Below are 25,327 nucleotides of genomic sequence, written 5' to 3'. Positions count from 1 at the left end.
TGAAATACTAAAAGCCCTGTGTAGGCAGATACTTCTCTTCATGGCTCTCTCTAACATACATTAACTATGTCTTATGGCACAGCCATCCCTTTTGCTTTTTCTTAGTGGCTAGGCATTGTAAGTGATCTCTTCAATGTTTTAGTGTGTTTTTGGTTGCTTTTATATAGTTTCAAAAAACATAATGCTTTTGGTACGCCAGATAGGGACTAAACGTAGAAGGTGTGGACCTAAAAATTGTTTGGTATCCAGCTCTTGAGTGTATTATTGTGCATTTTTCCATGTTGTCAAAAGTATTGAAATAAAGGATTACTATAAAAATCCTTGTATTTTTTTGGAGTCACTAAAAATAATGACACTTAGAGTACTTCTAACAGCTTTACAAGAAACTGGTAACAGTGGATGTATGTTACTTAAGTTATGGCAAAACCTTTTACTCAACTACCCAGCATGCTAACCTAATTTTTATTTCAGTAGGAGTGGCAATTATCTAGCATCATCAACTGTAATCAATTGGTTGACTGCTCTTTCAGTAATTTGTTGCTGTCTATTTTTGGTCGTGTTTTCATTTATTCCATAAATTAAAAGTTATGCTGACTTTCCCCACAAGATGTCACCAATGAACTCTACTGAAGGAAGTAGACCCTAAAAAATCGAATCTCATTCCTACTTACTTTTTTTCTAAATAATTTGTTGAAGTTTAACAGAACTCTTATTTACACATTGTTATTGTGTGTTTATTCAAAGAGATTCCAAACTTTTTGCTCTCAAAATTAGACCTTCTGAGACAGGTAGCTATGAATATATGAAAATGTATTCCCTAGAATATTTCAACTGATCTAAAGCACTGTCATATTTCAACACTCATTCAGCTAGTTAAATGCACGGTCAGACACTTTCAAATGAAAAGGTACTGCAGGAATAATAGTCATGAGAACATTTTGTTTTCTCAGCTGAAGTTTCATTCCTGGTACTACATGTTACACTTAGGTCTAAACAGGAGCATTCTCCACTTTGCCTAGGTGTTCAGCGGCCAAGAGGCATCCAGTCCCTTCCCTGACCTAACTCCATCCCTTCACATCAGGACACCTGTGGCTCAGCATTTGCTGCTGATCAAGATGCCAACAGCAGGGCACCTTAGCATCTGGAGTATGGAAGAGCAGTCTGAGCTCAGAGCTGCTTACAAATTCCAGCTGCTCTTTGGCACATCTTATTAAAGCATTCTAAAAAGAACTCTCTCATCTATTTGCCCAACTCAGTCTGAAAAAAGCTTTGCAGGCCAAATGGGACATGTAGACTTAGGTTAACTGGTCACAGCATGTTTGGCACGTCTGTTCTCCAGAATAGGCTGTACTCAGATTGCAGTAAAAGCTGCCAGCACCTTATCTCTTCCTGTGTGAAATGTTTCAGTGTTGCCAGTATGTGCAGTCTTGTATTCTAATAGCCTAGATGGAAGAGGGTGCATTCATGAACACTCAGTCATGCTAAAAAGCAATACAAATACAGCCCAAAAGAGACCACTCATTATATATATATATTTTTTTTTTAGATATACACACCCTTTTCTTTCCTTAAATTTTTCAAAGACCTTTGCCAGTAACCACTTTGTCAGCTCCAAATACTATTCTAGAAAGTCAGTATCCTCGTATTTATCAGGTCATTTGGCTTTTTGACTTTGTGCTGTTAGTGAATCTTGGCAACACACTAATCTGAATTTTGGTAACATGCTAATCGACATCTGTCATTCCTTTCTTTCTATCAGAAAAGTAGTGAGATAAGATCCTACTGAAAGACACTAAAGGATTTATATAATAAGAAAAATGAAAGAGGAATGAATTGGCTTCAGGATAAGTTTTCAAGCTGAATGATGCAAAGTTTTGGGTTGTTTTTTTTTTTCCATTTACTGCTTTAGTCTGATTTACCAAATGAATTTGATCAAAAATAGTTTTTAAGAAATACTTCAATCTGAATGCTGAATCAGAAAATTATTTCCTTGTTTAAAGGAAAAAAAATGTTGGAGGCTGACTCTCCAGAAATTTATTTTGCACATTACATCCTTTTTGTGTAGTTGAACTCTGGTCTGCATAAACTTAACCATGCCTGTTAAATTATATTTTGTTTAAGGTTAGGATCTTGATGAGGATTTTGTTAGGTTCATGTGTGCTTTTAGTTTACTTACCGAGGAAGAGCGTGTTTCTCTAAAATTAAAATCAAATCTTTTCTTGCTTAAATAGCACAGGTTAGGGTACTGTAGTATAATATGTACTATTATGAGATCAGTATTTAGTGAAGACACATTATTGACATAACATTGATATTTGGACCTCATACAGAGTTCAGATTGAGCACTTCTGTAGAAAACCGCTGTTGTGTCTCCTCTGTTCCAGGTGGAGGTGGATTCAATAATGTCTTCTGTGAGACCAGAAAATTCAGGTAATATGCAAACATCAATCAATCAATGATCTCTACTCCTTTTTCATTCATTAACTTATAAATAAATAAAATCTGAAGCCTGATCTCTAAAGAGTTTTGAGAAACTTGATGCAGATTAATGATAAATGAGCTGATCATAACTATTAAAGAGGATTATAGGATTTTATTGAGTTTTGGCATATTTCTAGTGCTTTTATGATAAATTTAGCTTGGAATTCACGTTTGAACTTTTTCTTGCTTCTCAGAGTAGCATTTCTTAATATTATACAGATCAGTGATAGAGAAAAGTAATTAGAAAATGTTGGTGTTCAAGCTGATAAGTGTTGAGAAAGATTTTCATTAAAAATGTTTTTTCTTTTGATACCATTTCACTGTTCATTTGGGCAAATACACGAGTCTTACAGCACGGTTCAATAAATATATCTGTCTGTAGCAACACCCACTTACCTACTTCTACTTGTTTTTGTTTTGTTTTTCCTCTTGTCCTCGACCTTATCAGTGTTGCCAGTACCACTGTTTCTGGGGCTGTGCGGTGAATTGTAGTAGAGAACTGATTCATGTGAAAAATAAAAATGTCAAAAATTTGGGTGTTTTTGTCATTAAGTTCCCCTTTCTCATTTGCCATATAATCCCACTTGTATCAGTGCATTTGAAGGGTATTGTAAAGGCTGTTTATTCTAACTGTGATGTCAAAGCCTATATTCATTAAGCCCTGCCCTTCAGAAGATTTTGCTTCCCCCCTCCCTCCTAAGATAAAGTCTGTGTGAAAATTAGTGAACGAATATATGGAGGTAGACTATGGATCTGTCAATATCTAGATGCTTTGTGTATTTTTTTTTAAGGTGACCTTTTTGTGTTGAGATACTTTTGCAACCCATTCAGTAGCTCATAGATTGCCAACTCTCACGATCAATGAAGAGGCGGCTCTCTATTGTAGGAGTCATTCCATAAAATGAAGAATGTATACTATAATTTTCTGGGCTCATACGTTCCTCTGAAATACCCTGAAAGAGAGAAAAATAAATAGATGGAAATCCTATATTGCTTTTTATGGTTTCATTTTCCTGTTTATCCAATTGAATGGAAAGCTGTTCATGCGGACAAGTTCAGTATGTTTTGGCAACCTCTGTTATTAAATAAATTGTGGACATAAAGAGCCTAGCACTTGAAATCAACATGTCTTTGTAATTCTGGAAATTGAGACTATAATAGTTCTTAATGTATGATTTTTCAAGAAGTGAGGAAAGAAACACCAGAAATCTGTAAGCTTGGAGTTTAAGATTTGAATTGAGACAGCAGGTGGAGCTGAAGGAGCTGTCCCTTTGAATCACTGCAGGAAGAATAGAATGTGAATGAATCAAAAGAAAGAGAAGTGCAGAGCTTTTGTTACGTTATTTGACAAACATTCACACCAGATACTGCCACCTTTTTAAGAAAACTCAGCTGTTAAAAAGGAGCATGAGGCGTATTTTTAACAGTCTTTCTCATGCTTTCTGAATTGATATGTGCTCTCTTTGCCAAAATAAAACGTGTCGGCTGAAATTTTTCTGTCAGAAATTTTGCATGTTTCATGAGAAGGCCTAAGGTTGTGGGGGTGTATTTTTGTTTCTTAATATTATGGTTTTATTTGATTTTATAATAAATGCTCAGTTAAAACAGGACTTGCAAACGAGATGTGGATTTTATTTCATTTCATTTTTCTATTCATTAAAAAGATAAGATAAATAAGGTAAATTCATTGGATTAATCACCAATTCATATTTAAGCTTAATTTTATTGTGAATCTCATAGGAATCTGTATCTGATTATTTGAGAGTTCTGTCCCTGCTGGGAATTATGCCAGATACATTGTTTATGCAGCATCTATGGATCTTTATCCTTGGCATGAAAGTTCTATTGACTTAGAAATGTCCACATTTCATTCCAATGCAAAGGAAGATGAGATAACAGATAACTTAGAAGGAAAAATAGAAATAAACTGATGCATTATTTTCAAGTATAGAAAATACATGAGAAAATTTAAAAGATAGTGAAATGTTTGTATGAGCAAACTTTGAAGACCTTTTTTTTCCTTTTTTGTTTGGTTTTTTTTTTTGCACTTTATATATAATACAAATGATTCCTAATTATTAGACAGTCATACAAGTTTTTAAGGAGGAAAATAAAACAGTTCTTTTTTCAGGAAGATTTATCTGAACTTCCAATTTTTCTAGGTATATTATTTGAAAAGTTTTTAAATCTCATGAGTGCAAAGAAATCTGCACAACTGTGCAGTGATGAAACAAGAGAAATATTCACAGCTTTTGACATGCAAGGTAAGTTTCTTCTCCTAAATATTTTGAGTGTTAATTCTTAAACAATAAGGTAAAGCAGAACACCTGAAGGAAATAAGAGATTAAAATGTTGTGTGTATGGGAACTGCTGAATCATGGCCTGAACCTCTGATTGATCGCCTGAGGTGAGCCATGAGTCAGCCATGGGAGCACAGGTGAGGGCAGTTCAGCTGTGCTGCTGGAAGGGGTGGAGCCTGGTTGCACCTCTCCTCGACCCATCTAAGATCTGACCACCAGTGGGGAAGGATCTCTTCTGGAGATCTACTCTGCTGGAGTTTCATAGCGAGCCCAGGATACGGTAAGCTCTCTATTCTCTTTTGGTATAATAACTGCTTAGCCAAACTCTCTGGTATATTTCATAATTATAACTTCTGTACATTCATTGATTATACAGTCACGAATGCTGTCACATGAAGTAAAACATTAACGAAGTAATAAAGACAGCAATGATATTATTATAAGTAAGTCGAAGGTAATAGACTGCAACATTCTATTTGGAAGCTCTAGTTGTAGTATGAGCTCCTACAAGGCAAATCTCTAAGCTATTCACCCTACCTGTTAACTCTCACTGCCTCAGATGCCCTGTCCCTGGAGACTTTTAAGGTAAGGCTGGATCAGGCCCTGACAACATGATCTGTCTGTGGTGTCCCTGTTTATTGCAGGGGAGTTGGACTAGATGGCCTTTAAAGGTCCATTCCAACTCCAGTGACTTCATCATTTTCAGTTACTTCTAGTCATGTGTCTCCACGCACTTATTTATGCCACATATTTTAGAGATTTCTGTCTTTGGTGGCTGTAGATATTTCTTTTACATCTTCATAGTAGATGAAGGAATGGAAACCAAAGTAATGTGAATTTTCTCATCTACTTTTTGTGAAGTAGATGTAGTGATTCTTTCTTGCTAGAAAACAAAGAGTAAAACAAGGACTATCTCCCACCACTCTGCTGGAAAAATTCATCAAGAACCTGTCTTTACATAGACATTAAGACAATCTTTTCTGATTTCTTCCTGCCCTGAGATAGGACTATGGCCCTTGAAATGAGTGAAAGTGAAACATATGGTAGATCAGATGTTGGGATGATCAGATAAGCATCCACTGCAGCTTTTTGCTCTGAACTAAAAGTAGCTTTTGAAGTGTTATTTTTAGTGAGTTATTTCAAAGGACTTAACTGTTTCAAGCACTGAGCTTTTGTTTGTCTTGCTATTTGCTGCCCGCCATCTGTGATAGCCTGGCTTGAAATGCTTTATTTTTCTCGCTGGCTCTGGAAGTGAATTCATAGCCTAAGTGATCAATTGATATCACACTGGTATGTTTCAGGATCTTCAATAGTATTAAACAAAGTTTTTTTTATGGAAGAAAGTTTTTCTGATATATAATGCTTATAGTGGCTAAGGTGTCAATGAAGATGACAGATTTGGAATGTAATTTCACATATTTTAGAATATATGTTTTCAAAATCTCGCAAGTCTGAAATTTTCAATTTAAAATGCCTACTTTTAAAATGAAAAAATTTAAATGAGACAGTTGTGGATGTTAGACTATTAAATAGAGGTCACAGAGGTGCAGAGGAACTGTCAGGATATATATATGCTCACTCCATATAACCATAGCCATTCTAAAATATTTTGCAGATAAAATAACTTAGTGTTTAATCATCTCAGAACTGTGAATTGAATAGCCCTATACAAACATAATTGTATGAGTAAGTTTTATAAACCTGTGTTCTTTTTCTCTTGTCTAATTGTGATTTAAAAGATAGAGGATTCTTGACTTTTGAAGACTTTAAGAAAACCTTCAATTCTGTTCTTCCAAAATTATCTGAAAGAATCATAATTGAAGCCTTCAGGTAAGACTAGTAGAGAAATCCTTATTCAGTCTGGATAGCAGTCTTTTCCTTGTATATTTCGGTTAATTGAAGTGATTATATTCTATTGTACAATTGAAGATATGAGCTTCAGCATGTTGTTGTGTTAATGCCTTTAATAATGAATGCAATATAGATAAACAATATGCATGTAAATAATATGAGCAACACATAGTAGAAAAATACATAAAATACATATAATACAATAATATTAAATACAGAAAGTAAACTGTTGACTGAACTGTTTCTCAGGAAGCCTGTTATTACTTACTCTTAAATATTCCTCCTGTAATCACAAAATCTTTATTCGTAAGCTTTAGAATTAAAATTAGTGCACTAGTGAGATCTTTCATAAGGTGAAATTTGCCTGCGGAGTGAGAGGATCAAATTTTGAGAGTGATTTATGGATCATTTGAAAAAAAAAATCAATTTCGTTTAGCAGCTGTAAGTAAATATTACTTCAAACCTATTTTGGAAAACAGTGTGTTCCAAACAATAAAACTTTCTTTTTTTTTTTGTGAAATGAATGACTTGTTTGGAAGTAGCTCAGCCATTGAAAGAGGTCCTTCAATTTTGGAGGCATGGCATTAGGTACCTTTTTTTTTTTTTTAAACTTACTCATGCATATCTGTTACTTTGTGTGTAGTTTTCAAGTATGTATTTGCATGATGAATGTTACCCTTTATTTGAAAAAAACATTAACAACCTCTATAGTCAACTGCAGTGCTTGGAAATTCATCACTTTGCGAGGGCTGAATGATTTACTTCATTTGGTAGGGCACATATAAACAAGTATCTTCATATTACTCATTAATAACAAAAACAAAGTCATATTGCATCATATAATAAGGAATGAGATTGTAGGCAGTTCAAGCCTGAACTTTATAAGCATGCAATAGATTAAGTGGAAATAATCTCTAAGGGATGAGGTATATTTTCTTGAAAACCAAGTGTTTCTGCTATCACTTTTTGGTACACTGCCAAGAAATGAATAGACTTGAGTGCCTACTTTTATGAAGGCCCTAATAACCAATATTTCTGTGAAGTGATTAGAAACTTTCTTGAATATTAAGGCTCTTTATATAAGAAATTTAAATGTAGTTATTGTTAATGCTGTCGTGTTTAATATATTCTTTTCTTTATTTCTCTTATGTGAAGAATTGTCAAATAAATTCAGACATAGCTTCATATTGCAATATAGCTTTGAATGTAGCTGTTTATTTATAAAACTTTCACTTTAATGGGCAAGCTGTCTACAAGGCACGTTAGCTACTGATGGAAGGTTCCATGCATTATTTTCCCATACTTTAAATGAAATGAAACTTTATAAATTAAGTCTGTGTCATAAGGGTTTAAAGGAAACGGGAAAGAAGTTAAAGATGTGTAGTACTTAACTTCTCCCCTTACCATACAGAGCAGGGAATTAATTTCTCCTAGGGTGTGATTCTCAACATACACTTTTTCATAAAAATGAAAGCAGGGGTATTTTAGCTGTGCAAGACTCAGGGAGGGGAGAACATCAGTAACACTTGGTACTAAAGAAGAACCACCCCACTGAAGTTGTTCAGGTCAAGTAAATTTGATTTATAGATATCCAAAATGCTCATAATGAGAAATCCATACATCTTATACTGATTTTAACGAGTGTAAGGCTTGAAAATGAAATGCTTGTATTTATCATTCATGTACATTCATGAATACTAAAGCAGTCTTAAAACTTCTTTATATAATATAATAAAGAGCTAAAGAATAATGGATTGTTTTCCTATCTTACCTGTTTAACCGTTAATTTGAAATCTTGTTATGGCTAAAAGGAGACCAGATACATAAAGCCAAATTCTGTTGTTAATAAATTGAAATCTTAGCAGTCTAGTCAAAGAAAAATTACTAATACAAATCTAAAGCTTACATAAAAATAAAATACAGAATACTGTATTAAAGAGAAGTCTCAATAATAAAGTTAAATACATCACACACCCTTCGTAATGTCTACTCCTTTCTGGTGTTATTCCAAGTCTTTCACTACCCCTCTCATGTCCTGTTGTGACAGGTTCCAGGTGGGCAGGGTTGGGTGAATTGCCATTATCCTGTCTTGAGGAGTTTGGAATTCATGTGGATGGATTCTTTTCTCTTGCTCTTATCATCCAGTCATTTCAACACATCTACTGACGTACTTTATGCATTTCCCTTCTCTTCATTTGTCTGCAAACCCATGTTGTATTCAAATTTATTACATGTGGCACATATTATGTTTTAGATACTTGTTCTTTGCTCTCTTTATCCATAGTGCTGGATTTGTACAGTCCTCTGACTGCATTTCTCTGACTCTTGGTGAGTTGTTTGTAGTCATGGTCCTCCAGTGTTAGCCTCTGCCCTGCGTCTTAACGTTCCATGCTGTGCTCTTCTGCTGTGAGTAGTGTGTCTTATTTTGGAAGGTCTCTGCTGTGAAGCTGGGTTGGTATTTCTCTACACCATTATCGTAAACTTATGAATATTTAATTTTACATAGTTTTAAATAGACTGAAGTAACAAGAATTTATTCTATGTTTGTGCTGTATAAACACAAGAACAACAAATTAGGTATACTATCCTGACCCTTAAAAGAACTGATGTTAGAGACAAAGCAAGTAGAAAGCTTCAAGCAGGACAGGCAAACTCGGACAATGTCAGAAGAGTTTCAGTTTTCAGGCTTTGTGAACTCAATACATGAGTTTGTGACCTGTTATGTGCTGTATTTATTAGAATGCTGGGCTATGAAACACAGTTACTGCCTCTGCTTTACTTTAACGCTGTGTAATGTTAAAAGATGTAGTGAATTAGTATGACTTGGTAATCGAGCTTCAGGTTGGGATGTTAAGTGCTCTATTTTATAAAATACAAAAGATACTTCAATTCAGTAGTGTTTCTAAATATAGTAAGTGGCTTTGGTTATTGGTGTTTTTTTTTTTTAAACTGGAATGGGAATAGGCAAAATATATTTTCATCTCTTACTGTAAAATATTTAATATAGGCATTCTTTCTCCTGATGGATTGTTTTCTTACAAATTTCAGTAGTATACTGCAATTGTTGCTGAAGTTTTACAAAATGTAGGTGAAATTCAGTTTATCTCGATTTTATTAACTGACTGTAATCTTGCATCAATTTTAAATTAACAGTAGTGTCATGTTTCTTGGTTTTGAGCTGATACTGCATTTCTATGGACTTAATTCTTGCGTGCCCAGTATTCACTTCATTAAAGTGCCATTGTGCAGTGAAAGCTCAACATTCTTTGAGCTGCAGAACAACCTGCGAAGGTAAATGATGTGGTGATATGGGATGATATGTTCTTTCATAGTGGGGCTCTTTTTGATGCTTAACAGAGAAAATAATTTCTTTATAATAACACTGTTGTTGTGCATTTAGCAGTGTTGATATGAAATGTGACACATTCTTTGAAGTAATAATTTGTGATAAATTACTGTCTGCAAGTGAGCATGTTGTCTTTAAAAGTAGATTCAAATTCTAGAAAACATTTAAGTAATGTTAGTATGAATTAGAATTATACAATATTATTAATTGAAACTGGTAAGAAAATATTTGTCTTAGTTTTGTCATCTGTTTAGAGAAAATAGGTGTTTGCATGGTAAATCCTGACTATGATAATGGAAATAGTAACAGAAATGAGCTGAAAACCAATTGCATGTGAATGTGAGTGAGTCCCTAAAAGATGAAAAATGTTCTAAAGCCCAAAAATGGGCAGAAAAGTCTCATTCAGTTTTTAAAGCTAACGAGCATAAATCAGATCTAAAGGAAGAAATGAAGGCATTCATGATCAACGTTTTACACTGCTGTATTCTTAGATTGATAGGATGACTGACACTGGGGGTATACTAGTATTCTTATATGCATTGGTACTTTCCATACAAAAAAATGACCTAATTGTGTTTTTCTTTCATGTAATTATCTAATAATGAAAAAAATAACCTGGTTTTCAGAGCAACCCCATGGAGGAAATCTTATGCTCTTTTATGCAAGTTTGATTTATAGACACATACTGCAGAGCACAGTGAATATGAAACATTCATTTTCCTATGGCTAGTTGCCATGGAAACATAGTACACAGTACAATGTCATTCCAGCTCTGGTGATGCCTGCAGTAGTTTATTCCTTTGTTGTTCTTGTTTCTTAAGCAACTGTCTTGCAGCCTTTCATATTATCACACATTACCTATACGCGTCTTTTTTCTTTACCTCTTGAGAGCCATCTCTACTAGAAAGGAAATTTTTTGGTCTACCCATGCATATCTGTATGCAGACTTCTTTTTTTTTTTCAATTAATTGGTTAAAAGCTTGTTCCATACCCACTACTAATTAACAGTTGCTTTAGAACTTGTAAAAGAAGATGGTAAGCTAGATTGAAGATCGCGGTGTAAAAGGCCTGACTCTGCATCTACATAGTCTTTTATCGGGGAGTGGAGTTAAGACGACTTTTCTATAATCAGTATGTGATTCCAGGGAGACATGAAGTAAGAGTAAGCCAGCATATTCTTGCCTGTCCTTTGTTGGTGCTTGTGGAGTGAAGGCAATTCAACAGCTGTCATAAAGAGCAGAATCTGAAAGGGAAAAAAATAATCGGAAGATGTCTTGTATCTGATTCAGAAGAACAGAGCTTAACGGATAAGACCTAATATTTATAACAGCACAGCAGTAGTGTGTGTTTGTGTGCAGAAATTCCACTTCATAAGTAACTAGTAGAAAGAAAGGAAATGCTCATCTCAGGAGGGAGAGTTAATTTATACAAAGCAATTCATTTAATTATTTCTCTCAAGAATTTTTCTTGGACTATATTCAATATGCATGTCTGCGTTATAGAGTTTCTCCTTAACAGGATGCAAAAGTCTGCTTTTCCAAAACTATATTTCTGAGTGGGCTAACTAAAGCAGAAGTGACCTTAAAAGTTGATATGTATTTTGCGTAATTATTAATGTTTTTCCATTTGTATTCCTATCTATAAACATCTGAAAAAATAGTTCTGTAATGCTAGTTGAACCTGGCCAGCAGCTAAGCACCCACTCCATGGTTCGAGTGCTCCCCTGGCAGTGGGATGGGATAGAGAATTAGAGGAGCAAAACTGAAAAAGCTTGTTGGTTGAGATAGACATTTTAACGAGTGAAACAAAGCTATGCCTGCAAGCAGAGCAAAATAAGGCATTAATTCACTGCTTTCTACCAGCAGGCACATTGAAAGTAGGGCCTCAGAGTACCATGTGGCACAGAACATCCCTTTGGTCATTTTCAGTCAGCTGTGTCCTCTCCCAGCTTCTTGCCCACCTCCAGACTTCACACAAGGCTGGCAGAGTGGGGAAAAAGGAAGTCTGGCTGCTGTACAAGCACTGCTCAGCAGTTATATTCATGGGATTGCAACTTATTAAAATGTACTAATACCACAGTGAGTGCTTAGCTGGTCATATCCTCAGGGCTCTGTTTTTAGACAGTTTCTTTCAAACAGGATAAAGCTGTGACATGTAATTAAAAATATTAAAGTATGTCAGCTATAAAATAGACCAAATTCACAATGTGAAAGACTTTTTTATGAATAACGACTGAGATAATAGCGGTACAGGTATCTTTTGCCTCACCTGCTAACGCGCCTCAACTGTGAAACAGTTTTTAGCAGTAGCTTGTATTTATTCAATTTGCTGATTATTTTTAATTGCATTGGATGATAGAAACCCTCAAAAAGACTGACCCTTCCAAACTCATTTCAGATAAACTACTGAATCACCATTAGATTAGAGAAATTCTTGTTAATTTTCAAGCACTTCTAGCCTATAGGCAAAAATGTTCCTTCAGCTCTGAGTGTGCTTTTTATTAAATGTAGATTTTTCTCCAGAGGTAAGAATAAAAGATTTTTACCAAAATAAATGGCATTTTTTATTTCAAGTATGCTGACAGACTGAAACACAGGTGGTTTTTTTTCTTTTTAACTTTAACCAGTAGTAGGTAATGAAAGCAACAACAGATTTGCAGCAAGAAAGTGTTTGCGAAGTCTGGGGTCCCTTTATGGTAGAAAAAACTGTGACGGAATTCTGCAGCATGAAAATGCTGCAGTGTCAAAATGTTAGCTAGTTTTCTTTGGCTTTAGATGTTCTTTTTCTTGCTGCATGTTGAGAAAGCTAATCAACATCAGAATTGCTGCATAGTTGAAAAGTTTTTGTGTAGTTACATGATGACAGAACTTAATAGCAAGAAATCTGAAGTCTGCTTGTTTTCGATGTAACAGGCTGAATTATATTTTGATTTAGTAAATGCTAACGTGTTAATTGATGGTACTTACAATGTATTAAGTAATTGCAGTGTGACTCTTTATTTAATCTTCACTATTGTGTTTAAATTAACAATAAAATTAATATTTTAATAATTACTATTAAATAATTAAACACTATTAATTTAATATTGATAAAAACAAAATAGCATTGAAATAGCTCTTAGCAATCCCTGTATTTCTAAATTTGGCTAGGTTGTAATAGTCTTCATGATCAAGCTTTGTAAGAAGTTGTGATTTTTTTAAAAACTAATTTCTTATAAAACTTCTATTTTAATGCATGTCCTCTCACTGATACCTTTTGAGCCTACAGGCTGGTTTCAGCAAAATATCAAAGCTGAGATCAAAGAAATAATAGGATTTTTCTGAATTTCATAAAAATAGAGGAACAAATAGGAAGAGAGAGATGCTACAGGTGCCCCCAATAAAGCAGAGGGCCATTACATGAGCTATTGAATTTTAAGAAACAGCAGAGCAAACATGGAAGGAAGACCCTATGAAACCTAACTGCGGAGATTTAAACAAAGATTCCACAATAGACTCTGAAGTCAGTCAATCATAAGATGCAAATTATGGGAGATCAGGCATTATTGTTTCTACCATTCACAGAATTATTTGTTTATGCAGATTCATTTCTATTGTATTTGGTTTTTGTATCATTTCCCTCATGAGTTTGAAAAATATTATGCTCTAAATAGTGACTAAATTTAAGGTGGTTTCTTGATGTTTAAAATTTATCCACTGAGTTTTTTCAACTTATGTATAAAGTAAGATTGATTAAAACTGATTATCACCTTTTACTTATGGAATCCTAGAAAAAAGATTATAGATAACGCTAAACCTGTGCTCTGTCTTGTGTTTTGGTGGATTAATAATGTTACAGAAAATGATTCTTCATAATTGAAAATGATTCAATCAGTAAAAAGGCCCCAGCATAGCGCAAGAATGTACCATGGTATAGAGTAATATATACCAGTTTGTATGGGAACTGCTGAATTGTGGCCTGAACCTCTGATTGATCACCTGAGGTGAGCCATGAGTCAGCCGCAGGAGCACAGGTGAAGGCAATTCCCCTGTGCTGCCAGAAGTGGTGGAGCCTGGTGCCACCTCTCCTAGACCCATTTAAGAGCTGGCTGCCAGTGGGGAAGGATCTCTTCTGGAGATCCGCTCTGCTGGAGTTTTGTAAGTGAGCCCAGGGTAGGGGTAAGCTTTCTGTCTATTCTCTTTTGTTATCATAATCTGCTTTGCCTAACTCTCTTGTTTATTTTGTAATCATAACATCTTAATATTCATTGATTATACACAGTTGCTTCAGGGGAAATTGTCTGAATCTGGGGGGGAAAAAATCTTCACTGTGAGGAGTTATGTCTATAATAAGTTCCACAGAAGTTAGTAGAATCTCCTTTCTTCCAACACTGGAAATATTCAATGGTCAGCTTCACAGGGCCACGGATAGCTTAATCTAAGGCCCCACTTTCAAAATTATGTTGGACCAGATGGTTTTATGCTTCTAAGATTTCTATTACAACACAACAAACCCGGAAGTCATAGTAGCACTTGAGAGACTGAGTTAGGCACTAGGGTCACATTCTGAGTATACAATACTCTGAGTACTGTTTTTTTCACAGAGATTTTGTAATTTTTACTGAACAAATGTAATACTTACATGAAATAATAGATTCCAAAACCTGAGTTCTCTTCATCTTAAATAAATGAGGTCTGTTTTTCTAGGTGACAAAAATATTTCAAGCATCTAACACCCCACAGTCTTAAGAACTATGGCATGCATGGAGATGTGAAACTGATTATCTTTATGGTTTGGGGAATGATCGTAAGACTCAGAAATGTGCTCACCTGTTGTAGAGCACAAACTGAAATGGTAGAGTTGGATTACTGCTGTTGTGTAGTTCAGTAGTTGGCATCAAGCCTGAGTACATGTTGGATAAAATGTGTCCTGTGCTAAAGAGATAATGATAGTGGGGGTTTTTTCTGCCAGGAAACACTCATCTCATGTGACTGTCTGGTGATTGAATATGGCTAAGATAATGCTTGAGAGCGCTTCACTGATTTTTGCTGCAGATAAAAATTCATTGATAATTTGAATTAACAAATGTTGTTAGCTTTATCACCAGTTCTTCTAATGATCTCTTTCTGTGTTTTTGAGGTCTTTATGCCTTTCCTAACTTTTTCACTTACAAGGATGGTGCATCTAAATATAAGAATGAGCATATGTGGCTTTCACGCAAAACTTCAGTGTCATTGCCAGTGAGCTGGTACTCCATAAAAGCTTTATTCAATTCATTGGTTCAGTAGAGTCATGAGGGTTCGGTTTCCTCCCATTGAGAACAGTTTTTAGATATTCCCAGTAAAATGATAGTCAGTCAGAAGCCTTTGTTAATAATCATCCTTGAAAACATCCTCACAGTGATTACCTGCTGCATAACCTGGAGAAACATATCCTCTTGTGATTTTTGCTTGAAAAGAGCTTTTTGTGAAAAGGCCTTCATTGCCCCTTTTCCTTCTCTCAAATCTGATCAGAAATCACAACTTATGTTTTCTCAATGCCGTGTTTCTGTTCTGTAGCAGTAATACAGAAGGTAATGGATTCACACTAAATTCTTTTCCTTTGCAAAAAAAGTGACTTTTTATTCTATTGGTAACTAATTCATAGAATACTAAGTCCTATAATTTCTAATCTTTCATTCCATCTCACCCTATCCTTATTATTTCACTGCTTTTTTCCCCTATTTTTCTTTCTTTGTCTATGTTGATTAGTAAGAAGATATAGGGGGGAAATAATGATGTTATTGGTTAAAGTGCTTTGTAATTACTATTTTGAACACAATGATGACCACCGTAATAGGCAAGGAGGTGGGGGAGGTAGACGTCTATTTGTCAAACATTCTATTGTTATTCTCATGTTTCCTTAGAATGACAATCTTTTTCTCTAGGAATTTTCTCATACTGCTTAGGAGCTTTTCACTAATATAGGCCGCTACAGTTTTCCGTATAAAACTCACAGATGCATTTCAACTATGAACTATCCCAATCCAGGTTCCGAACCTTTGAATTGTACAACTGTAATTTCAACCTTCGCATTGAATGCAGACTCTTCTAACTGAATTATTTTAGGTTTTTTCACAGCCTAGCTAAGGCTATTGAATTTTAGAGTTTCCAAATCTGTCATAATGTGATGCGTCATCTCAGTAACCTGATGTGACATCTTTTCATTATTATGTATGGCTGGATTCAGCCTGACAGTTACTAACAAGAAAAAAATGAGCACAAACTCCTTTTGTCAAAATATGATGTACCATCAATGCACTATGTCCTGTGTTAGGTCTACCTGGCATGACATAATCTCTCTACCTTGATATGGGAAATACCATACCAATACCATGGTAACACCCTGTATGAGTTTTACCAGAGAATTCAATCTACTCCCAATCCTTACATATGCTTAGCAAATATTGAACTTTGAAAAATACTTTTGACAGTTTAGAAAATGCTTCTTCCTAATTCAGGATTTTTTTTTCTCCAAGTTAATAATCTTGTGCCAGTAGGCTTTAGAGCCTTGAAGCACATTCCTGATCCAGGTTGTTGGTGGCTCAGAGGAGGGATTTCCTCCCGTTTTCCTTGCACAATTCAAGATCTCTTCTGACAATCATCAACTCTTTGTATTTAATTAGGGTGCTATTCTTTTCCCTTGTGAAATCTTATATACCAGTTAAATTGCTGTGTTTACAAAATTTGATTAAATGTTTAGATCTTAAAGGAAGTATAAATTAATTGGTTTGGAAACTGAAAACCAATTTCAGTAAGACTAAAATTTTGCAGGGCTATATTTCAATTACTTGTTTCAGTTACTTGATTGACAACCTACTGACTGTTGTCAGAATTAAGTAGGTAGAAGGCATCGAAGTATGTGTTCAACAATGTATTGCTTACAAAGATCCTCCTTTAGAGCCCACTGGGAGCAGCGCTGCGGCGTTGTGCGTCAGCTGGGCAGTGACCAGGTGAGCTGGGTTGGTGCTGGCTGGGTGCTGGGAGGTGTCTGAGCAGAAAAGCTGGGCTGGGGAGGAGTTCCCAGCTCCAGCGGCGCCCCTCAGCACGGCTGTTTGCAGGGGAAATGGTTCTTGTGGAGATTCCATCCCACGTTTCAGTGAGGATGATGAGAGGTCCTTCCTCCCCTGGAAAATTGCTTACGAAGTGAGGTTCGTATTTCTTATATTTCAAAAGCTATGGGAACAAATTCAAGTCTTCCTCACTGGGTAAACACATCACTCCGTGATGTCAAATAGGCTGCAGAAGTGGGTAAAGAGATTATTTCAATCCTTCTTGAAGTCTTACTTTCCAGGTGAGTTATGAGTTTGCTGAAAGTAAGCCATGAATGAAGCCAAAGAATGCAGTTTTATCTTGTGTTGGGGTTTTATTTTATCTTTTCCTAGTCACCTGGTGCTATGCCTGCTGTGTTCTATGTGCATGTCTAGTTATAAACTTCTAGTGTTGTTAACATCTTTTAAATCAAAGAATTTTAGGAAATGAGTGAATGAAGAATGCTTGTTCTCTTGATTGATAGTTTTGATTAATCTCATCTACTGTTGCTGACAGTATCTCTTGATTCTTCTAATAAATAGAAGGTGTTTGTCTCTCGTATCTAAATAGTAGACTTGACAGAAGGTTCTCTTCTTCTTTCTGTGCCTCTTTACCTACTGTTATTTTCCCCATGAGTAACACAAGCATGGTACATGCAGCACAGTGCCAAATGCAATGTTGGTTCTTTACCTATGGAAGCAAACATAAATACTTAATGGCAGTCTTCTATTTATACATAAACATACATAACATACTGTGACTGGAATTTTTCAGCGTGACTGTTATTCCAGTAGAAGAACCTAATAAATTGTTTCTTACAATAATTCTGTATTGGTAAATGAATAATTCTGGGGGGAAAAAACAAACAAACAAAAAGCCAGAAACATTATAGAATAATTAAAAAGGCATTTCAAAATTTTATTTGGAAGAATTTTATCAACTATTTCCTCTATTTCTTATGTTTTCTTGTGTCGGAATGTTAATAATTCTTTAAGCTAACTTTTTCATCCAGACAAACTGTGCTTCAAAAATGCAGTCTGATCTGGGGCCATATAGTGGAAAAGGTCAATAAGGAGTCACTGATGCATTTAATTAACAAGACTGTAGTTAACTAACTTGTTCTCCTGCCTTCGCCTAAGTATTGTTCTTTTTCCTGTAGATTGATTTTTAGTTAATGTGTATTATACTTATTTTCACATGCATATATAGCACAGCTGCTGTTGTACAGGCTCATTTCTCAATTGTTCATGCTTTAAATCCTGACTGTTCTGACTGGAAGCTTTTCATAGACAGCCCCTTCTGGGAGTCAAGTTCTTTGCATTTGCACATGTCCTTCATTTAGAGGAAAGTAAACAATGATCATGCCTCACATATACACATAAAGATATCAGAACTGGGTAGAGTTCTTAGTGACTAGCTTCTAATGCCAAGTCACTGGTGTTCAGAAATCACAGATTTCCCTAACCAGTGTTGGTAGTTAGAATATAAGTATGGAAAATGTTCTCCATATAGGTTTTAAAAAATTGAATACTTTTGTCCTTTATATTGTTTTATTTGTTGCTGACCATAAAGATACAGATTCTGTGATCTGGTCGCCTTGTTTGCAAGGCTGGTGCTGCCTGTGGCTCCTGATGGTGTAGGACTTTGGCTTTTTTTATGCAGGGCCTGCTTTGCAGGCAGCAGCAGTGAAGGAATGTACATATGTAAATGATTATAGATAAATACATTTTTAATTAAAAAGACAGCAAAATTTACACCTGTACTTTATAAATAAGTGCCAGAAGCCTGACATGTAAATGAGATGGGGAAAGTAGAATGCTTTACTTTAAACCAAGTTTGACATTAAATATTTACTGAAAAATTTGGGGAATGGAGAGCAATTGATCTAACACTGGAATAGAATGAATCGTGCTGATGGTATAATGAATGGCGTTATATACTAAAGAAAGTGTTAGCAGAAATTGTTATGTTGCTACAACTCAATCTTTCCTCCCTTCTTCTGCACCCCTTTTAAACATATGGGGTTTGGTAAAGGGCTAAGAAAGAAGCAAGGTTTTTGGATTCAACAGGAAAACTATATAGAAATAAAGCTTCTTCAGTGCTCAAACATACTTCTGGCTGAAGAGGGCACACTGTTGCACAGTTCAATTCAAAGTTAATCAAAGGCCTTTTGAAGGGCCTATCTGTATGCTAGCAAGTAGAATAAATATTTAATAACAAGAATTGCTGAAGCAAATTGCAGAATACTGCCTACTCTGGAGTCTGCAGGCACGTTGATTCCTCATTCCACATTGTGACTTCTGACCAATGCTACCTCTGTTTTTTGTTTCTTCATATACTGCTTTGGTTACAATTATATAGCTTCAATTGATTGTGATGTATACTGCCTCTTAGCCAAACACAGAGGAGACTGTGCAAGAAAAAGGAAGAGGTGGAGGGGTATGGAGATTGGAAATGTTGTAAAAAGAAAAATTGCTGGAGAATCTGGCTGTTACGATAGATACAGGAAATCTGTAGAAGGCTAGAATGCAGAATTTCTCTGTACATTAAGCGTCTTGTTTCTTCTCTAAGAGTTTTGTTTTTAGAAGGGAAAAAATTGCTTTGATGCTAATAGTATCTATTATTTAGCAAGACTAAATTCTCTGGGTTCTGTTAGCCACTTCTTAGCCTACCATAACCCTGTGGGTTTTTTTGGGTATTCCACGACTGGAAACATGACAGATGGTTGAATTTCTTTTATATTCTGTATTCGTTTATAACCAAGATGTTGATTTTTTTTTTAATATGAATTCTTACAAGTAGACACCTGTAATGTCCATATATACTCTTAAAAATCTTTCAGAAAAAAAGTTCAGTAAAGTCAACCTGTTGGCTATTCTGTATAGCTTTCAAGAAACAGTTACAGGATCAAAGCTTTCCATTCCTAATCCTTGGTTTAATTGGTTTATCAAAGATATTCTGCTTTTTAAGTCCCATGTTAGCTTCTTCTTCACAACTGTATCTAACTTACACTTTATTTATCTCCAGGACCCTGTCATGTTTATGAAAACAGGAGAAACTTACATTAACTTATGTGGTCTTTTGCCCTTCTAGTAGGTCCATTCCTGGTAGCCTTTATCCTATTTTTGATTTCATACCTCTGCATAAGTTATTAATGCCTTTTTTATTATGCAATGATTTCTTTATCAACAGTTTTCAGTTTTTGTAGTGATAAAAATGAGAAATCATTCTATATTGGCTGTTTGGGAATTATATTAAGAATTGTACAGGTATTTTTAGTCAACTTGCTCTTAACAAGCATAAAAGAATGTGGAAACCAGTAAAATTGAGTGGGATAAAGTATTGAAAAAGAATGACACAAATAGGAAGTAGAATGTGTTAAAAGATAAATGAATGTATGTCTTAATGTTATGCATGTTGCTTAGCGACTAGCAGTAAAAATGTGGATGAACAAGTAAGTACAAAAAGTAATTAAAGGAAAGAGGCATATGCATGACATGGTACAGTATAATAATTAGGAATGCAAAAAAAAAAGATGAGAAAGCAAAGATGGAGAAAGAACAGATTTAAAGAATGTTAGGATTAATATTAAAGTTCCTTTATTGTCTGGTGACTATTTTTCCCCACGACAATAGCTGAAAAAAAAAAAAAAAATAGGCAGCAACTTTATCTGTTAGTTCCCTAATATAAATTTCCATAAGGAAACAAGATTTTCCCAATGTGAATACTGTAAAGAAAAATGTGGGGAAAAAAGACAACTAAAATATAAATAATAAAACTTATGTACAATGTAGAATTAACATAAATTTTTAATTATTTCAAATGAGCATCTGCTGTAGTACCATTCTCTTGCAGCCGGAATCCTGTTTGCCCAAAGATTCTACTTCTGACTCAGTTCTCAAAAGTGTGTTGATATTGCTTTTAAGGGTTAATTTCCTAGTGCTTAGATAAGATTCCTTGTAATACAGTTTTGCACTTGTGGCTTCAAATATGATTTTGAATTTCTTTTTCCTCTGGACTAATGATTTAGAAAGCTATGCTATAGGTGCCTAACACACAGATCACTGAATATATTTATAATGATTGTCTTGTATGAGTAATGAAATGATCTCTGATTTTTATACATGCCAAACGTTGTTGCACACTCTTCTGTGAATTGTTGTGCTGTTTGTGCCTCAGTTTCCTCATGACAAAATGATATTCCTCAGCAGCCACACTGAGTGCTTCCGTATCGTAATCATTAATGCTTTTACAAAGTTTACTATTTGTATATAATGAATTGCTGCAAAATACTGCATTATACGTCTGTTATTACATGAGGTTGGTAGAGCCCTGGAACAGGCTGCCTGGGGAGATTGTGGAGTCTTATTCTCTGGAGATATTCAGAACTCACCTAGACATTGTCCTGTGCAACCTCATTTTGGGAATCTGTATTTAGCAGGGGATTGGACTAGATGATATCCCAAAGTCCCATCCAATCCCTGTGATGCTGGTATTCTCTGAATTTTATTTTTATGAAGTACCTAATGAGTTATTTAAAAAAATACACTACTAAGCAGAAGAAATCAGTCTGAATTAAGTTCTGTCCTGTTGCTCAGCTGTAGTTTTATAAATTTGTTATGACTGATAATTGAACAATGACTTGAATCAAAGGTATGGTATAACAAGGTGCTGAAATCTAAAGTTTATAGGAAGGACTCTGATGTACTCTTTTGGAAATTTGCACCAAGAAATAGAGAATAATTTGGAATCTCAAGAATCTTGAGATGCAATATTCCCTAATCCCAGCAGGATTTTAGAACATCATTAGCATGCTCCAATTCCTCATACAAGGATAAGTTGTTGATGTATTTAAATATATATGTATACATATTTTGTTAAGAAGCTGTAAATTCAAACTAATCATAATTTATTTGAATGCTATTACCTTCGCTTGATTTAAAACCTCTAAAACTATGTTTATAAAATTTATTATAAAAGAATATTATGGCTGCAGAATCAAAGGTGCACGTGCTGTGTGGTTGTGTTTGAGACGCTTTGAGATCATATGTTTTGTAACAGACTTTAGTTATGCCATCACACATTGCTCTCCTTTCTGTTTTCAAGGAAGAATTCCTGTTTCATGGCTTCATTCAGAATCATCAAGTGAAACCGATTAATGTGCATCTGTTCAGTAGTTGTTTTATCCTTATTTTGAGTGTGAGGCTTTATTCCTTGTTCAGTCCATTCTGTATACAAAGTATACTGTCGGCAAAATCAATGTGTGATTAATCAAGCTGTAAGCTGTTTTCATGTTACAATATCTTTAAGTCTTACCCCACCAATAAGTACTGGGATTTCCAGACTAATAGGCTGTGAAAAGCATATCTTCTATAAAAACAAAAAACCAACTATGACAGAAACTTGGTGACAAGCAAAAGGTATGCAGGTTAACATGTATTTTTGAAGATATGTAATAGGTATATATTCAAGTATAAATTTGCAGGAAAATCCCATTGTTAACTTGGGAAGCCATATAAAATCTTCATCACAGGTTGCATGTGGAGTTTATTTACTTGATAGTTTCTAGTTCTAGTTCCAGTGGTGTTTGCCTTTACCTCACTGTCTGTCTTGACCTTAGCAGGGTCATGATGAGCAGCAACATACAGTTCTCTAGAGTACTGACATATAGGAAATTCTCTGGATAGTTAGAATGTAACATATTTAAGTGTGAAGATATTTATTTAAGCAAAACAGTTTTATATTAAACTTAGTTATACAATTTTGTATTACTAATGCTGAAACAAAAATCTGCTTTAACTAAAACCAGCGATAAGCAGTGTATTACTATACCAAGCTAAGTTGGCCACTATTCTTTAAGAACTCTATGTAAAAACAAATGCCCTCCTAAAAACAATGAAGAAATCAATCTACTGCTGTTTGCCAGAACACAATATTACCTAAAACCAAAAGAAAACTTTGTTAGTAGTAATACTGCTTGCTTTCTTTCCTCAGTTTTCATGTTGTTTGCATAGCTATTGGTGATTTCACTTGTGTGATAACGTCAGTTCCTGCAATCCTGTTTGTAAATGCCTACAAAAATCTTTGCTATCCCTTTATACATGAAACACCAATTCTGTAAGCCTATCAAGAACAGGCCAGCAATGCTAAGGTTTTTCTTCTTTTCTACAGTAGAAGCAAAAGAGTAAAAAAAAAAAAAAAAAAAAAAAAAAAACAAAAAACCAACCCCCCCAAAAAAAACAAATTGGAGAAGGTCTAGGACCTTCTGATCACAATCACTAATTGATGGAGAGAAAGGAAACATTTAAGTTTTATTCAGTGTGTATCAGTATTCTAACAAGAATGTGAACATATAATTCTTCAAGACTTCTGCAAGGGGCCAAAAATAAGTAATAAGTGTCTTTGCTCTGTTACTGCTTCTGCTTGGTCCTCTTGAAGATGTGGTATCAGTATCAATTTCCTTCACATTTTATAATTGGTCCCTATGTGGAAAATCAATTACTTCATATGTGATAACATACTTTGTATGCTCTGAAGTAGAAGTGTAAAGAACTTCTATTCTTACAAGATGTAGGTCTGCCTTGATTCAGCAGCAGTGAAATAAACAAAATGAATGCTTTAATTAATCTGACTTGCAGAGTACTTGAAACAATGAACTCTGTATATAAACACAGCAACAAAATGTCTCCCAGAGGTGACAGCGCTCAGGCATGCGTAATGACTAGATGAGAATGCACAGAAAGCAAGAGAAATTGGATTCAGCATGCTTCATAATATTTATCGTGAGAAAATGATTGCATTTTGCTTCACGATAATGTTGAGATTAATCTTAGCTTGTATGTCTCCTCTTTTACCTTGGGTTGCTTTTTACTGGAAAATTATTTTCATATGCATTTTTGCCTTCTCTGAAGTTGATAAAAAGGCAAGGAAACAGTTTAATATATGAGTTTTCAAACAGTAGAACAAGTTGCCCAGAGATTTTGTGGAGTCTGGACATTGCTGTGGAGATCTTCAAAATTTAACTCAAGATGATCCTGAACTGCCTTCTCTAGCTGGCACTGCTTGAACAAGTGCAAAATGTTCACAAGAGGTCCCATCCAACTTCAGCGATTCTGTGGTGATGAATAGGTGATCCCATTCTCAAGGAAGATTATAGTACCAAAATGTTCCATAAATATTAATTTCAAGCTTCCAAGGTTATTGAATATATTTTAGAATTAAATGAGAAGAGGCTGCAAAATGGGCAGCTCTAATTCAGTAAGCATTATTATTGTATTGGGATGCATGATACTAGTTCCTATTATGAAGTAAAATAATTTTATTTGCTGTCTCTTGGAAGCAGTAAAGCAAAAAAGTAGTAAGAGAACTGGAGGAAAGAATTTCATTTTGCTGAAGATATATACTTTTTGATATTCATTTTGGTCCATACAAGAGAAAAGCTCTTACAAAATCTTCACAACCTATTTCATTTTACATCTTGGTAACACGTTTTTTTTTTCTAGTAGAGTTCTTCCTGATAGTAGCAAACTTCCTGTTGTGAAATAGAGAAGATTTACTCTGAGAAGAGCTTTTTTAAAAATGTTTTTGTTAAAGTTGGCGCAGGCATGTGCTTTGCTGGCAAGACGTGAATCAATTCTGTGGTAGCAACTGCTGATAAAGGTTCTGAGCAAGGGCATCACAGCAACAGCTGTGATGTTTCTGGAGAAGCATACCTACTGCTATAAATATTATGGGCAACTTTCCCTGGAGCTTGGAGGCGATGACTGCTTTGCCTGCAGTTTTGTGGGATTCTAGCTCATGAGATGTTGGGTTTTGCATGGGACCTCAACTTTGTGTTACTGACAGTCATTTGTGTTTAGTTAGTGGTATTGTATAGAACTCTACTGTGTACATGGGTTATGTAATTATACAGGGGGGGGATGCACGACCATGAATTAATTGCGGTTATAACTGATCAACTTTTTTACCCCAAAACCAATTCAATGCTTTACAGTTACAGTACAAACTCCAACCTCACTGCTGTTTTTATCATTACCTTGCTTAGCATTAATTTTTGCTTGTTGCACAACAGTGCTTTTCTCATTAATATTCAAAGGTCTCTATTCTCCTGCCTCCACTAGACATGGAGTGGATTCTGCAAAAGGATTAAGGGTTTGCTTTTAAGATCTTCGACTCAGTATTTTTGTCCTCCAGCTTTTAAAATTGTATTGTCTTGTATTGTTTAAAAGTGAATGACTGGCAGTTGAAGATATGTAGCAGAAGTGGTGAAATGTCTTTATAACCATGTAATTCAATAATAT

At 35.0% G+C, this 25,327-nt stretch overlaps 1 protein-coding gene across 9 annotated transcripts in view; it reads left to right on the top strand.

The window, feature by feature from the left end:
- Positions 1–25,327, top strand: part of EFCAB11 (EF-hand calcium binding domain 11) — a 97,851-nt gene that overhangs the window by 2,507 nt on the left and 70,017 nt on the right. For all 9 annotated transcript variants that reach the window (XM_042814179.1, XM_042814186.1, XM_042814180.1 and 6 more), the window contains exons 3-5: positions 2,385–2,430; positions 4,644–4,745; positions 6,521–6,611. In XM_042814179.1, coding sequence (XP_042670113.1) covers positions 2,385–2,430; positions 4,644–4,745; positions 6,521–6,611 — 239 coding nt within the window. The remainder of the gene's footprint in view (positions 1–2,384; positions 2,431–4,643; positions 4,746–6,520; positions 6,612–25,327) is intronic.

This window comes from Centrocercus urophasianus, unplaced genomic scaffold (assembly GCF_019232065.1).
Source record: "Centrocercus urophasianus isolate 14NV4802_14NV808 unplaced genomic scaffold, USGS_Curo_1.0 seq_14, whole genome shotgun sequence".
NCBI lineage: Eukaryota > Metazoa > Chordata > Aves > Galliformes > Phasianidae > Centrocercus > Centrocercus urophasianus.
The sequence above is the reverse complement of the archived record's forward strand: the minus strand, read 5'-3'. Positions and strand labels throughout refer to the sequence as shown.